Here is a 16,054-nt window from a genome sequence, read left to right on the forward strand (position 1 = left end):
CCAGATGAACACAAAATGTATGATATAGTAAATAAATGGAGGAGTAATACACACACAAACTCCATACTTACAGGAAATCTTAAAGATATTAAATAATATATTTATTTCCTATGGTATTTATTTTGGTTAAAAACTACAATTACAACCCATTACAGTTGTAACTGGTACAATTCATAAAATCCCATATTATATATTACTATATAATATTACTTTTATATGTATATATTACTCATGCATATATACATATACACAAAGTAATAGCTCACTTAAATTTTTTTTCAATATGACAACAAGAAATACATGAAAACAAGTTTATTTACTTACTACATTTATTGCAAATGTTCTATTTATTTATTAGAAAGTTTTCAAATACGTAAAGTTAAGGTGAAATATGTCTCGTCTAAAAATATTTGGTCCAGTTGATATTTCAATACACAGCATGATTGTCATGTTGATTTGAAAAAAAAACCACCGACAACACAGCACTGCCAAATGAAAGGAAATAAACTGAAATGCCACCAGAAAGGTAAGAAAACTTAAAATATATACTGAAGAGACTGAGGTACAGTTATAATTGAGATTTCTTAAAAAACAACAAAAAAAAGTTATGTTTTTTGCTTACCTCACTTTGCTTTCTTTTCTTTGTGAATATGTATCTTATGAAAGTCTCCTGAAGAAGTTCTTGCTTCACGAGAAAATGCCAGAGCCTTTTTGCTGGAAGAGCTGAATAATCCTTTGATCTGGGTGATGCAGGAGGAGAAATAAAAAGGAAACAGCCTCTGTTTAATTACAGGTAGATAACTCCTGTTCCCTCCTCTCATCTACTTTAGGTTAAATTTCAGCTTGGAAGAAAACCATCTAAATTTAAAGTTCTAAGATCTTCAAGGCAAATTTCAAGGGATACATTTTTTTTTCTAGTATTTGTAAGAATATTTTAATAAAATCTTCTTGTGCCAACGATACAAATTCCAATTAACATTTAGCTTATGTAATTAAAGTTGTATTTTAGTATTTCTAGAAAAGTAAACTACTTTTGAGATGAAAAAAATTCTTCAAGGACTGCATTTAAAGATACTTGCAAACATGACATGTCTAACACAAGAGGATTGACTTTATAAGGACTGTACTACAACTCTTTCTCTCTCCCTACTGATGTCTTCATATATGATACAAGTTTTCTTCTGTTTCTGAGGACAGGGTGGGAGATAGCTGCTACTGAAAGAACAGAAAAGGTGGTCGAACAGGGACTTTCTAGCAGGAGCCATTGCCCTTGATCTGTAGTCCTCCAAACTTTGCTCTTTCCACCTTATTTTTCTCTCTATAGCTGTGAAAGGTGTAGCAGAATAAGTAAAGGCAGCTGCAAGAGACAGGTACAAAAGAAGTAATGAAGGAATGTGGGAAAATGGTTTCTGTAAAGCACCGGCTATGACTATGATTTAGCCAAACCTCCTTTGGCTGTTTACATTTAGATGGAAATACTCTTCAGTATTTCTGTGGTTAAGGAATAGGAAAAAAAAATTACTTGAATGGTGTGTTTTCAGGTTCAATCATTGCTTTATTGCGGAGAATAGCTGGTCCTGCACCTACTCCAGGGTCACTAGGATATGTATTGATGTAGTTTGGTGGTGGGCCTTCAAACTGGTCCATTCTATCTTGAAGAATCTGTTCCCAATGCTCCAAATTTTTTATTACAGCGATGCCTAATGGTGATGTTACAGGCAGATCTAAACAGAAATATTAATAAAGGCTGTGAGAAAAAAGGTCATATAAGTTAGTGTTTACAAAAAAGTGGAGCAATACAACCATTCAACAAACAGTTTAATAAGAAATGTACTTCTTAACAACTGTCAAAAAGAATGTTTAAGTTATGTAAATTTTCAAATAACAATTAAACAACGTATTAAAAAGCAAAGTGTGACAGAAAGCCACTTACACAGAGAACTAAAATGTGAAGTAGATTTTAACTTACCATTAAATTCCAGACCAGCAATGGGAAAGAAGTTCTTAACATTGTGCAGAACTAATTTTACCATTGTCAGATGCAGAAGAGCCCAGCTATATAAAGATAATAGTTATAGTTGTGTTAAAACAACAGTAATATGGTTATCTGCAAAACAGTCTTTTCTCCTTCTACCAACTACACAGATCAGAAAAACAACACAGGGAGGTCACTGAATTTTTTAAGTTTAACAGACACATGTGGCAAGATATATACACATCAACTATCAGAATTAAGGCCCTCTCTGAGGGCTGTCCCTATAACAGCAAGTATCCTTTGAACTCTTTCTCTACAAATATGCATCAGATGCAAGAGCGAGACTCTTAATTGCAAATTAAGTACAAGCTCCCTGAAACACATTCACAAGCTCTCCAATGAAATAACAGTGATCACAGAAAAGCCATTACTTCAGTTTGGTATGCACACCAGAAGTTTCCCAGCTGACTCTCATAGATAGTAAAAATATAAATATTGTAGAGTATAAGGATTAAGAGAGAGATGAAAGGTAAAACACACAAAAAAGCCATCATTTTTTTCCTCTACTTTTATAATGCTAAGTTAATTTGCTTTATTCCCTTTTTTCTTACAACATTTTCTCTGCAAGCAGTCCATTTAATCTGCCTCTCATTCAGAAACTAAGGATCATACTTCACTAAATGCTCTGAAACATCATTCTAGAGCTGGCACTGTGATAGGTCATGGTTTTTGTGTCTTAAAGGTGATAGTAGAGTACTTCTTGTTTGTTCCCCGACCAACCCATAAATGCCCCACAGCTTTGACTTCCTAATCCCATCTTTTTTTTTTTTTTTTTTTTTCCAGGCAAGTAAACAGGGAAATGTTTGTTACTGCAATAAAAATTTGTTGTGCCTGTAATCTCACTGCTACAGATGTCCCCATCCATTGAACTACAAATATGCAACCTAAACTGTGGACTGTTCAGAGCACCTGTATTTTCTTTAATACTGAAGAAAAGGTAAGCATGATATTATAATTCTAAAAGAATGGCAATTTCTTCTAACCTGTAAGAATTTGCATCTTTGTGTTCCTGGATCTGTATGTCAGAGAGAAAAGCATCATCCTCTTCCTCATCACTGTGAATGCTTTCATCAGAATCATATATAACACCACTGTCTGACAGAGGAAGGAATGGCTGCAATGCAAAATAAAAGTCTGATATAAAAATAGTTTCCTGATCTCTTAACTTTAGTTGTAATTTATACTCTTTGTCAATGATAACAACATAAATAAGGTTCTCTAAAAGAAACAAGTATCAAGGAGAAAAGCATTAATCTCTATTATTTGCAAGAACCATATTTTTTAAGTTAGGAAATAGCCCTAAGACAAGTCATAGAGCTCTTTACCTTTTATTGAGATGATAATATTCTGCAGGTTAGTTTGAAGAGCGCTCACAATTTTCATGCTATTTTTGCCCTTTAGAGCTTAAATGAGAAGAAATAAGCTTTTTACAAACTCCAACATATTTTCCATTCTAAATTACCTTTGCCATAAAATAGTCCCACATGCTGAGTTCTGGAGGAATAAACTTTTCTTTGTAAGAGGGTCTCTCTGCAGGTACAGGTGGTGGCACAGTGGTGTCTTTCACAGGCCTTCCAGGCACTAGCATTCTCATGTTAAAACGGCGACGATGTTTGTCCATTTCTTCTGAAGGAAGAGGTGGTGCTAAATTCAGATAATTTGAGAAGTTAATATTAACACAGCATCTTCCCAAGTGGCTGTATTTTATAACTGAAGTAGCTAAAAGCAGTATTATTGGTACTAACTTCTACCAACTCAGGGATCAAAGCCAGCCTGTGTAAGTGAAGTGTAATCATACAGAAAGTTCAGTTAAATTCAGTAGCTGTGGCAGTTACACATTGTGTATATAATGAGAAATTCATTTTATTATCTGGGTTAAGTTTTTCAGGAGACACAGCTTTGAATTAAAAGGCATTTTTAATATTTTTTTTTTCTCAAATTAAGAAAAAAAAATGATAATTTGTTAAGAAATAAGTATAGAAAATTTCACTGATCTGTAAGTAACACAAGTAGCAGCAACTGTTCAAAATACAAGCCAAGGAACTTTTAAGATAATAAAGAAAATTTGAATAGAGCAAGTCTTTTTGACAAATCTATTAAGATTCAAAAGATCTTAATAGTTATCAAAATATAACTGTGAAGTTTGTTCTCCAAGGTGTTACTGGGCAGGCAGCACTGAAGATTACACTTACTTTGTTACAAAGGAGCTAAACACTTAAAATCAGTTTGTTTTTTTTTCAGAAGCCACTACTAACATTCATCTACACAGCAAATTTTTACAAACCTTCATTACCATCCTCTGAAACATCAGAAACTGTAGCAGCTTGTAGGTTAAAGGAAAACAGAATACATCTCTGATGAAAACAAGGCTTGTATACGTAAGTTGTTCATAATAACACCCTGTTAAAATAATTGATCACTCCTAAAATGATTATTCTCAGACGTCCTTAAGTTACTCCATAAGAGAAATATGTGATGCATTCTTGTGATGGTCTATTTCAGAACGTTAACTGACCAGTGGTGACAGTATGATAAGGTGAGCAATGACAGCAATGAGTGTGATTAGAAGATCAGAAGCAGTATTTACATTATACCACCTTAGTACTGTTTTGTTTTGTATTTTAAACATGAAACATCAGTTTTCCGCATAAGAATTTTCAAACCTGCAGTTTTTAAGGCCAATGTGTCAGAATTTTCAGAATTGTTACAATGCAATTATTGAATAAACATTTCATTTGCATCAATCTACTGAGCCTGGATTCAGCCTTCGCTTCTCAGCATATTAAGACATTCTCATCTGTCTAAAAGATCCCTGCTTTTAGTTGGAGCTTAGCTGTGTATAAACTATTTTTCTGTCAGATGAAGCTGTTACTTCTTGCACATGGTGAAATTGTATCTTGTAGTAGAAACAGTTTCAGAAATACTGTTTCCAAATTACTGTGATCCTTGTACAGTACCACCCATAGATACAGGAAAACATAGGTATTAACACTGATTTGTTCTATCTGCTTTTTCACTAAAAAAATAATGGTTGAAAACAATGGAAAGTGTTATAAACAAGCATCTAATAGGAGTAACATAAGGAAATATGCTATCCTGAGGATGATTTCTGACTCAGAATATCTGAATTAAAATTATGTTATTATAAAATTATTTTATTTCCCTAGCTTAACATCAAATACGAGTTTGAGTTACCAGAGTACTGGCAGTACCATTCTGAGTACTGCTGGGATGTGTATTAGGAAAAGTTGACGGTGTAAACTAGTAATTCTGAAATGCTTACACTGGGAAATGCACATAGCATTCCACATGCAAGTTGCTTATCATGCTTCTGGGATATAAGTTCTGCATCACAGCACTAATTTCATCACTACTTGACAAAATTACTCAATGCAATGGCAAATTGTTAATGATATTACACTTGATATCTTGCTGTTCAAAGCACTTTGTTTTACCTCTGACTGAGAAATTTTTCATCATTGTTTTACAAAGATGGAAAGAAAAAGGTGTGCATTTGGGAAGATACACAAACACATACAGTCCAAGTAAACTATTTTGAGTGTAACAATAATTAAATGCAGAGGTCATTCTATCTGTATTCTAAGTGGATACTAAAGAAACAAACAAAAATCCTCTACCTCAACAACCAATATTCTTGTTTCTGTTTTATTTTTGTGGGAAGGGAGACAACAGACTTGTCACAGAGAAGATAAAATCTGTATTTGTTCTTTAATCTAATAATTACTCAGACAATAGTCTTCAAGTCCTGAATTAAAATAAATGCAGCTATTAAAAAGTATAGTTAAGCTGTAAATGTCAGATGAAAGGACTACATTTTGAGTAAAAATACCTGTACTGCTTCAATGGAAACTTCAAATCATGCTAGGTGTTATCACAAAGGACAATCATGAAAAAAACTTAACATTTCTTTCTGCTTTTTAATTAATGTTACAGTTTTCTTGCCAGTAGATACTTAATGCAAATCATTAGTATGACTTTTAGAAAACAAAGTACCTGGAATATTTTCTGATTGCCTTCGAGGCTTTACAAGAAGTTTCACTCCTCCTCCAAAAACAGCAGCCCACATCCGGCTGTTCAGAGGATGAGCTGCCAGTCGAAATAACTCATTACATGAGTTGGTTGCCAGGGCATGGATCAGCAGACTCAGGTAAACAGCTACAACAGCTTCGCAAAGAAGGACGTTTAACTTTGGTTGGTCTTCATCCTGAGCTGAACTTAAGAGATTTATAAGTGAACTCACACCTGCAGAGAGAAGAGGAAAAGCTCTATGTTAAATAAGTAGGATTACAAATAGGGAAAAACTCAGTGTTACATCTCTGTCTCTTATGGTGCACGTGCACTAATAGCCATTTGAAACTTATATTCTGATATATCAACAATTATGATTTTTTTTTAAAGACTGAACAAAAGGATTTCTGAATTGTGCCTCAGGTTAGTTTGCCTCTGAAACTCCTGCACCGTTGGCTAGAGTTCACCTCACAGTACAACATCTATGCTAGTATGTGAAAAGCAGTTGTTTTAATGGCTACAGCAAGAAAAGCATGTATGTAAGACACTACTGTAGCTACAGCTAACAGGAATAGCTTTGCTCGAGGGTGAGGCAGACCAGAAGAAAACATTTTAGGATGACAAATAATCAGCTTATAGAATTTATCCTGAAGATTCTGATCTCTTCCTCAAGTAAAACATTTGCCATATAAAAAGTTTAGATTTTTGTTTTGATCTGTGAAGAAGTTAATGGCTGTTATATGTGAAAGCTAAATTTAAAACACTTATCCATCATTGTTCACCCATTGTTTCTCTATATTCGGATGAAAGATTACCATCAAGTTGTACTGTAAGTCATCAAATTACAGAACAGTGAAAAAAAATTGAAATGTGGAGCTTTTCCAGTCATGTTAAAAGTAACTCATTTTTGTCTCACCAGGCCACTGAGCAGGAGATGAGTTTGGAGTTGCATGCTCTTCAATACTCTCTGTCCTCAGTCTGCGTCTATCACTCAAAAGCAGTCCTTGATAAACCATCCCTGTAAACTGATTTGCTTCTGTTTGGCTGCTAAATACAAACCAATTTTTTTTCTGATGAGAAAAGATTTTAGAACATTTTTGCAATAAAATACAGTACATAGAAATGTTTCTCTTTTTAATCTGAAAACGCAATATTTAAAATTCTACAGGACTACAATTTCATATCATAGTATATACTTTTTAAATTAAAACTTGATATATTTTTACAGCATTCTTTTCCAGTTTTGGTTTGAAGAAAGAACTATCCAAAACCTGACTTCATTTAACCTCAAATATTTTCCATGTACCCCTACCCAGCAATGGATATACTGTGGAAAGCAGCATCAGATGTTCCAGAAACATCCTAAGATTGATACCAGATTTTCCTCTTTTCATTGGAAAAAAAAGATTGTTGTTATTTTAACTGTGTGAAACTGGCATGGACTATCAGAGCTAATGTGTGAATTGCATAGTTATCTATGGCATGCATAGCAGTTGAATCTCTTTGCTTAGACACAGGCACAAAGAATTTCCATTTTGGATGCACAAAATATTCTTCAAATGTAGGACTGTAAGAAAGCTTTTATTTGTACCTGTAGCTGTGGCTGTCACACAGTGCTTGATAAATGGATGCAGAAAGAGAAGCTGCTAAAGAATGAAGAGTGTACACCTAAAATAAAAAGAGCTGGTAAGTTATATGTAATTTATAGACAAAAGGTATGTAAACCACACTTCTCTCTAAACAGTTTTTGAAATGTGTTATGCCAGAATGTCCTAGTTTTAAACCACATGCAGGAAATAGTAATTAAAAAATTGTTCTAATACAGACCTCTCACAGGGTGAGTATACTGAAAAAGTGATTAAGTCCTGTTCTAATAGTGATTTCTATAGTCTGATTGGTTCCTGGAAACAATATAAAATAACATCATAACTCATTATAGTAATATTTGCTTTATATGCATGATACAGAAATTTGTGTAATCATTGTGACTGTTTAATTATTTATAATAGCTTTTTCACCTCATTTATGTGCTTAAAATTTTTCAGGAGTCTCCCAATAACAAGAATAATACTATTATGAGCTTACAATGTAGCAGAAACACTCCATTTCTTAAACAGAAGAAGAAAGGCAAGGATTTCTTGGAAAGACTGATGGAGGCCAAATTGTGTTGAAAATGGTACTGCCAACTGTTAAAAAACATGAATGTTTTTTAACATTCTGCTCATTTCCATCTCTTCCTACTGTCTCTCTATTTAATAAGATACCATACCTCAGGTTAAAGATATAAGTTATCTAAAATAGTTGTTTTACCATTAGGAAGTGTCAGTTATTTCTGAATTTCCTTTTAAAGGAAAATGTATGTGGAATAAGAGTTCTTAGAATAAGAATGATGCTTAATGTGGCATAGTGCAGGATGCAAAAGGAGTCAACTAATGTAAAAAAGTAAATGAGCGTGGGTTACAGTTTACAAATTGGTAACTAACTACCAATGGGACAGTCCACTTAGTTTCATAGCTTTGACCTAGTTTCATTTACTCAATAGAAACTTAAGTGAAATTTAATGAATACTGATAGAAATGTATGAAGTAATGATTTAGATTTTTACTAATTAACTGTTGTATAGTCTCAGGAAATATGTTTCCCCCATCCCCTCTATTTTATGAACAGAATTTATTTACTCTTGGATTTGGAGCCAGATAAAGCAATTAATCACAATTACTCGGAAATCAGTACAGTCCACGCTGGAGTAAGATTTATAACTGCTATATAAACAGAAGGTTACAACATACCTTATAGCTTCCACCTTTACTTTCATTAATCTTCTCACCAGATTTGACCAAGATGATGATAGTTAATATATATGATTGTGATGTTTTAAGAGTAACAATTCAGTGCTTTTGTGAACATCTAAATTTAGACCAGCTTCTTGAGTATGACTGAATCATTTGGATGAAAGGGAACTAAGGAGATTCTAAAAGATGTCAGAAATCAAGTGCTTGGTTGACTATCATTTTCAATTCTCTAGATTTTAGAGAGAAGGTCAATATTGTGAGAAGGAATAAGTGTTGAAAATTTAAACACAATTTTAGTGTATTCTCAGTGCTTCATAAAGAATTAGTTAGCATTTCCTATAACCTGATTTCATTACCTTGACATCTTCAATATTAGGATGTGGTGGTGATTTCATCTGCACAATTGTGTAAAGAATATCATGGATATGGTTGTTTAAATACAGCACAGGATTAGCTATCACAGTTTTTGTGGAGGCTATGCTTGCAGACAGCAATGGTAGTGTTGTGGGCAATGGAAGTGGAGACTGAAGCTGTTTTACAGTAGTTTCCTGTTTAAAAGAAAAGATTGCACTTAAGATGATTACTTTGAGAAAAAAAAAAAAAAAAAAAAAAGCAGTAATTTTCCTTTTATTTTTTTTTGTCCCCAGGATTATTTATTCTCTTCTACTTCTGTCGACTCAGTACAGACAAGATTTCACAAGGATGGATGTTAAAAGTAAGTCCTGTGACTGGAGCCACTCCAGTGATTCATTCCACGTCAGAGGATTTGCTCTGGTTAGTCACTAACATTTACTGTAGAAAATGCCATAATATAGAAAAGGGAGCAGTACACTGACTAAGACTCTATTCCTGAAGCTCCCTTGCATGACATGCAGTGATGTAGGGAACGAGATTTTATCATACTTAATCTGAATTTGACTTGTCATATAGATACCCAAAATATAGTGATCAAAACTATAATTTCAACATACATCTAAGCCTGTAGTACACAGAGCAATATTTATATAATTACAAGTAGCCTAATCCTTTGGCAGATTCTGAAGAACCAAATAGCCAGGATGCGGATACATGGCAAACTATAGAATAGTAAGTTCTTGCCTGAAGAACATTAGACTCGTATAGCTTAAGGTACAAATTTAAGCATTTGATAAAATTGATAGACTAGAACTGTTCAGTCTTGTAAATACAGATCAGCTGAATTTGTTTTACCTGCTGTGACTCTTGCAGCAAAAATTTCAGCTCCATTCTTACAGATGCTAAACCACCTCCTTGTGCCCCATGGAGACTACAATAACTTAGAAATACTCGTAGAAGAGCTTGGTTCTTCTGCAGCCACCACTTTCGTCTTTCAGCATGTTCTCGTTTTGCCTGTAACCTACGCCTTTCTATCTGGTGCCGTTCATAGGAACCAATGTCCGGCTTATCCATAACATTCTCATGATCAAGTAGATCCCCATTTACTTTGGTGTATGTTTTACAGTAGTCTTTGCCACCTGCTTCATGGTTGCATATTTCGTGCATAGCAGCAATCTCTTTTTCAAGCCAGTTGTACAGCTGAAACCTGAGCTTTCCTCCATCTACTTCATAACCTGTAGCCAAAGTCCTCAGTTCAGTCATTAGGATCTTCAAACAGGCTCTGAACTTCAGTTGTTCAGCAATAACATCAACCTCAGTGTCTCCAACATCAGAAATCTCTCCATGTAGTGTCTGTGGGACATCAGTGTCTGGGGTTTCATCTTGTTCTTCACTCTTGGAAGTAGATTTTGAATTTTTCATTATTATACCAACATCCTTGTCCTCTTCATCTGACTCATTTTTGTCTTCACCCCAATCAAGAGTAAGAGGCTCATCATCAAATTTTACTGCTGGCTGACTCCAGTCAAACTGTGCTGAAGATTCAGCAGTACCCTCCAAAGCAAAGGAAGCTGAAATTGGCTTTGACCAGTCTATATCACCACTTCCAGCACCATCCCTTAAGGCTTTGGAATCTGAAACACCAACCTGCATTGGAAGACTAGATGCATCTTTCTCTGTAGCTACAGCAGATTTTTTTCTTACTTTTGGGATTTTGGAAAGAACTTCAAGAGCTAGCACGGGACAACCCACTTTAAAGTGAGCATTTGCAGTAGTGAAGAATAATTTTCTTTCTATAAGATTAATTTTATCAACAAAACTTTTCTCAGTTTTTAGACCTAAGGTGGCCAAAGTCCCTTCTGGTGAGCTGAAGTATCTTCGGATCAGCAAAGGATGGGTCCGAAGATAATTGTAAAAACTGAATACCACAGGATTGCATGACTTGACAATAACTAGGGAATTAAACAGATGAGACATTTATTGACAATGGATTTCATATGTTACTCTAATTTGCAGTATTTCCTGCATTACAAAGATCATTCAAAATGCAAAAACAAAGACAGTCTAGTTGCCAAAACAAAGCAAAAGATTTACTTATTGTCCACAAAAACATTAAAGATGTAAGGTGGATGAGTGGAAACATGAAATTCTCACATTTGCTTCATTACTGTTTCACCAGCTAAGCCTAAAATAAGCTGAGAAGACCAGCCAGGTCGCTTTAACTAGTGCAGGGAACATACATACTACAAGAAACCAATGCATCCACTTCTCCATCATTTAACATTAATCTGGCAAGAGATTGCATAGGAAGCCCTCCCTTTGAGAACTGTTAATTCCTAGAAACAAGAATGAGAATCTGAGTTGATTAGAATAAAAATTAGCTACCATTAAGTAGAATGGAGGTATTGTAGGAAAAGTAAGAAAAAGTTAGGCCCTCCAGAGTTTATCTGACATTAGAACTAAGCTCAGTACTGGACACTGGAGAGAAGCCTCTGGAAGAAACTGGAAAAAAATATTTTTGAAGAAGAAATTGAGTGGGTTAGTACATAAGCCTATTAATAAATTCAGCATCATAGTATCTCAAGAGAAGGGACTCCGTACATAAACAGAAAGCTTTACCCCTTCTCTACTATGTCATAGAGAGTTTGATCCAGTAGACAATTTTTTTTCCTTACCTGGGTTTTCATCATCATCTTTAGGTGTTTGCTCCAATAAAGTGTCCAGTGCTCTAGTGTAATCTTTCATTATCCAGTAAGCAATACTTCTCAGAAAGGGATCAGAATGCAATTTAGTACAGCTGAACCCAGTACCATCCTTATGGCAACCCAAAATCTTTTCATAAAGAATGGAGGTGTATGTGACCGAGGTTTCAAACTCTGATTCATATAAGCGAGCAATAACCATAGCCAATTGGATGTCTTCCATTTTCTCCAGGCACACCTATGATAATAAGTGGGGAAAAAGTCTCTTTGTGAGGGAAAGTTTTTTTTTAAATGACAATGAACAGCAACATATGTTTATATAATAGCTATTTTTTCCTCATGATATCTGATCCTTAAAGTATATGTTAATTTTTGAATCAAAGGTATATTGAGATATTTACAAGTGCCATATTTTCTCCCATGTTTGGAAGGAGGTGTACTTCTATTTTAGCGATTATAGTATGCCTCAGTACATCCATGTCAAAAAACAATATATCAGTTAGAAATATAAGGATGTTTTAGCTAGTGGAATAAAAGTAGCTTCCAACTTTAACATTTGTACATAACTGGTAAGATTTTCTTCCACTGACTCATATGCAGAATTACGTTTTTGAGCCTTTACATTCTCAGGTAAAGACTAACACTGCATAAAACAGGCAGGATAAGTAAAAGATACCTAATTCCCTTCTCTCCTGAGATATGCTGCTTAAATTATGACCTTGCTGAGAACTTTCACCTTCCTTTCGGCAGCTCCACACCACAGCTCCACTAAAAAAGGGATCCTTCAGAAGATCTCTGTTTTGATTCTTTGTGTTTTACTTGATGTTCTAACAGAAGGGAATGCAGAGTAGCTGGAGGCTGAACAGAGTGCTACTACAAGCGAAACAAAGCTTCACCAGTGGGTCATGACTGCTTTCTCAAGAGTCCTTCCACCAAGGACTCATGTATCTGAACATTCATTCTGGCCTTCAGATCAGATTCCAAGCTTTTTTTCACAGTAGTGTGGAGGTAAATGCCATGTCTACAGGGTTCCATGTGTAGACATACCCTTTCTGCTTCCACACTTCAGAAGATCAGCTGATCAGCTTTTAAGGATGCAGTTCCATAGTTTAGACTAGAAACTGAAATTTAATTTCTCAAAAATTAATACCTCTATAGCATCTTTCAGTGAACCTGCTAGCAAGAAGAATGCAGCTGATTGTTCAAAGCGTTGTTTTCCCAACAGAGCAAAAGCATTTTTTAAAGCAGCTTTTCGCCATCTGTCTTCACTGAAGTTGTGGCTGAAGAAGGCAGTCATCTTTTCATCATGCTGAGACCTGCATAAAGAAATGCAAGGTACACAAGTTTTTATTACATAGCCTTAGGATACAATCACTTGAACAATACCAATTAAACTCTAATCCTGAATGAATTCTGTTTTGCATTCCTGGTTCAAATATAATTTAATCAAACTTATAGTCAGAACTCACCTAAATAGACCCCACACCACTGCCTTTTTCTTCATAGCAAGGTAAAAAAGTGCAGCATCTAAAGCATCATTGTTCCTCTGGAATGAAGCTTTTGCAACCTGTAGTAAGCAAAACCTACTATTACTACTGAATATATAAACCTCGCTTTTAGCTTACGAACATATGTTCTCTGCTGGGAGGATGCTCTGGGTGACTGCATTATTTATATAAAGCAACAGTAATTTCTTTCTGAATGACTTACAGAAATTAATTTATTGACAGGGGACAACAGCTTATTACACTGTTAATGTTCCTATGGTTCAGAAAAAACAGCACTATTGCACATATTAATGCCCTTCCCCAGCATGACATTACAACTGCGCAAATAAAAATATTTTTCTCAAAAGCATTACAGTAGCTCCTAGTATGAGGTGATGTTCTTCTCATGATCAATTATTTACAAATTTGCAAGCTAATACAAATATTTCTTTAGTGACCATTTTGGATGTTTTTCTGTGTAGGACTCAAAAGATGGAATCACATCAGATTTGGATGACTAATGTAATTAAGCTTCAACAAATATCCTGCAGCTTTTTAAAAAACTTAGTTTTACAACACATGACTTAGAAATTCAGTAAATTATCAAATATTTCTGTTCCGCAAACATCTGAGAGGCTACATTATTTGCTGTAATTCAGAGCAAGGAGTAGTAATAAATCAAATCCATCAAACTTGGTAAGAAAGCTGAAATTTTTATGAAAGTAAGAATTTAAATCTCATTGGTATCTACGGGAAATGTTATAAAATAATATCTGAAACACAAACTGCATGTTATCTATTATTAGAGCTCCCATAAAAACTGCATGAAAATGAGATCTGATGCTACTTTGTGTTTGTATCATATAGGTTTGTATTTCTTTAAAGGAGTACTTTTTGTGACTCTTCTGAAGGGTCAAATCTGAGCTCACTTGTAGTTCTCTAGTATGCCATAATCTAAAAACAACTGAATTTACAAGATGAATTTTTATAGATTTTTTTTACTAATAGTCTTAGAGTTATTTCTTAAATAAGAATCCACATCTGAACTTAAAATATAATTCCTTGTTTAATCTATTGATATGTGCTGCCACACATCTAAAAAAACCAATTCTTCACAAAATAGAGTAATGCAATGTTAAATGTATTATAAAATATAGGGGGAAAGATTAAATGCTTCAAAAATGGCTTTTTTCCTAGCCCAAACATATTGCATGATACTGCTGATTTATAAGCCAGAACTGCCAACATTATCTGACAGTACTGATATTTGGAAGCTGGCTATATAAAATAAAAAGTAGTTACACAGCTTCTCAGCTGGGCTGGAGTACAAGAGAATCTGCACAAGTTACCTTTTTTGTTAAGGCATAACTAACAGCATATAATTATAATTTATAAGCAATTAGAATACCTTCTCAATGCATCTTCGGAGCGTGTTGATATTCCTGACCCACCAACCTATACCCATAGCTCTTAATTCAGACCACTGTGGGTCTCCCTTCTGGATAGCAGGGATCATGTTGATCAGCTCCTCCTCAGCCTCGGAATGAAAAGCCCATGCAAAATGACAAGTAGATAGGCCTAAACAGTAACATAATAAAATCCAGAAGATTAGTACTCATTAATAAACAAATGGAATACATCAGAGATGCTAAATGGAACACTGTGCAAAGAGTGTTGGTAGAGAGGGATGTTTGTTGACAGGAAGTAGAGCTGTTCAGGGTGAAGTCAAAACATCTCCCAGTATATGTCCTCTCTTCAATGCTTCTATTCTTTTCCAGCACCCCATTCATATACATACTACAGTTTTATATGGTGTAAAACAGCAGGAAAAACATTATCTCAGAGGCAGACTCATTCTGGGCCAGAAAACTTTTTGTACTGTTCAGGTGGTAAGTGCTTTTCTTTCGTGTTGTGTATTTCACAACAACACTTAGATTGAGCAAAGAAAAAAAACCACCTGTGATGAAAATGATAAAATTATCTTATAGGGGAGATTAAAAAACATGCTTCCGTAAAGCAATACCTTCACTCCTCCAGCATAAACAAAGCAACATATAATCAATCAGTACGTCATCTGTTCAGAGAAATTATTCATGCTCAAATGGAATAGCACAGAATCTGTCTTCTATTCTAGACTCTGTATTTTCTCTACATGCAGTGCATGCAGGGAGCATGCACTTTGCAAATTAGGGGCCTTCAAAGAATAGCTGTTATCCTGTCAGCTCAACTGGATCAAATGAAAGTAATACCACATTCTAAAAATTACCTTGGTGAAGTAGCTGAACTCGATATAGAGGTGGGAGTGATGTCAGAAGGCAGGTGTGCAAGCGCATAGCCAACAAGTATCGTAAGCCACATTCATCTAAGGTATCTCTTCCTGTAAAATATAAAACACTGAGTTTTGAATATGGCAGTTGACTACGCAGGGCAGGTATATGATTTAAAGGCATGCATGTAACTTACAGTATGCAGTATCTAATGAATGTATCTTTCTAAATTTGCTATATGAGACAAAGTATTGTGCATGAAATATAGAGATTTGTATTTAAGTATTCCTTTCTTTGCCAAATCAAATCTGGGTAACTGATAGAAAGATTTCAGTTTTGTAATTCCCAAATACTCCAAGACTAAATTTGCCTTAGCTGGGAAGACCAT

General features: G+C 34.8%; 1 protein-coding gene and 2 long non-coding RNA genes across 7 annotated transcripts in view; 2 read left to right on the forward strand and 1 right to left on the reverse strand.

Annotated features, from left to right (window-relative positions):
• DMXL2 (Dmx like 2) overlaps window positions 1-16,054 on the reverse strand; it is a 52,773-nt gene that overhangs the window by 9,777 nt on the left and 26,942 nt on the right. For 3 of the 5 annotated variants that reach the window (XM_031616589.2, XM_031616588.2, XM_090148880.1), the window contains 15 exons: window positions 15,666-15,776; window positions 14,808-14,977; window positions 13,382-13,479; window positions 13,063-13,228; window positions 11,886-12,150; window positions 10,066-11,162; window positions 9,213-9,404; window positions 7,656-7,732; window positions 6,981-7,111; window positions 6,050-6,298; window positions 3,498-3,679; window positions 3,019-3,149; window positions 1,970-2,055; window positions 1,523-1,724; window positions 623-740 (listed from right to left, as the gene is read on the reverse strand). In XM_031616589.2, the coding sequence (XP_031472449.2) occupies window positions 623-740; window positions 1,523-1,724; window positions 1,970-2,055; window positions 3,019-3,149; window positions 3,498-3,679; window positions 6,050-6,298; window positions 6,981-7,111; window positions 7,656-7,732; window positions 9,213-9,404; window positions 10,066-11,162; window positions 11,886-12,150; window positions 13,063-13,228; window positions 13,382-13,479; window positions 14,808-14,977; window positions 15,666-15,776 (3,275 nt within the window). The remainder of the gene's footprint in view (window positions 1-622; window positions 741-1,522; window positions 1,725-1,969; window positions 2,056-3,018; window positions 3,150-3,497; window positions 3,680-6,049; window positions 6,299-6,980; window positions 7,112-7,655; window positions 7,733-9,212; window positions 9,405-10,065; window positions 11,163-11,885; window positions 12,151-13,062; window positions 13,229-13,381; window positions 13,480-14,807; window positions 14,978-15,665; window positions 15,777-16,054) is intronic. The other 2 variants (XM_090148879.1, XM_090148878.1) reach the window with 1 other exon arrangement.
• LOC149916268 (uncharacterized) lies at window positions 704-4,341 on the forward strand. Its single transcript, XR_016470391.1, has 3 exons — window positions 704-793; window positions 2,819-2,972; window positions 4,277-4,341. It is a non-coding gene; the product is annotated as an uncharacterized LOC149916268 (long non-coding RNA).
• On the forward strand, window positions 7,664-13,225 carry LOC149916269 (uncharacterized). The gene is made up of 4 exons (XR_016470389.1): window positions 7,664-7,750; window positions 8,110-8,240; window positions 9,504-9,571; window positions 13,138-13,225. It is a non-coding gene; the product is annotated as an uncharacterized LOC149916269 (long non-coding RNA).

This window comes from Phasianus colchicus, chromosome 12 (genome assembly GCF_987193195.1).
Source record: "Phasianus colchicus chromosome 12, bPhaCol1.hap1.1, whole genome shotgun sequence".
Lineage (NCBI taxonomy): Eukaryota > Metazoa > Chordata > Aves > Galliformes > Phasianidae > Phasianus > Phasianus colchicus.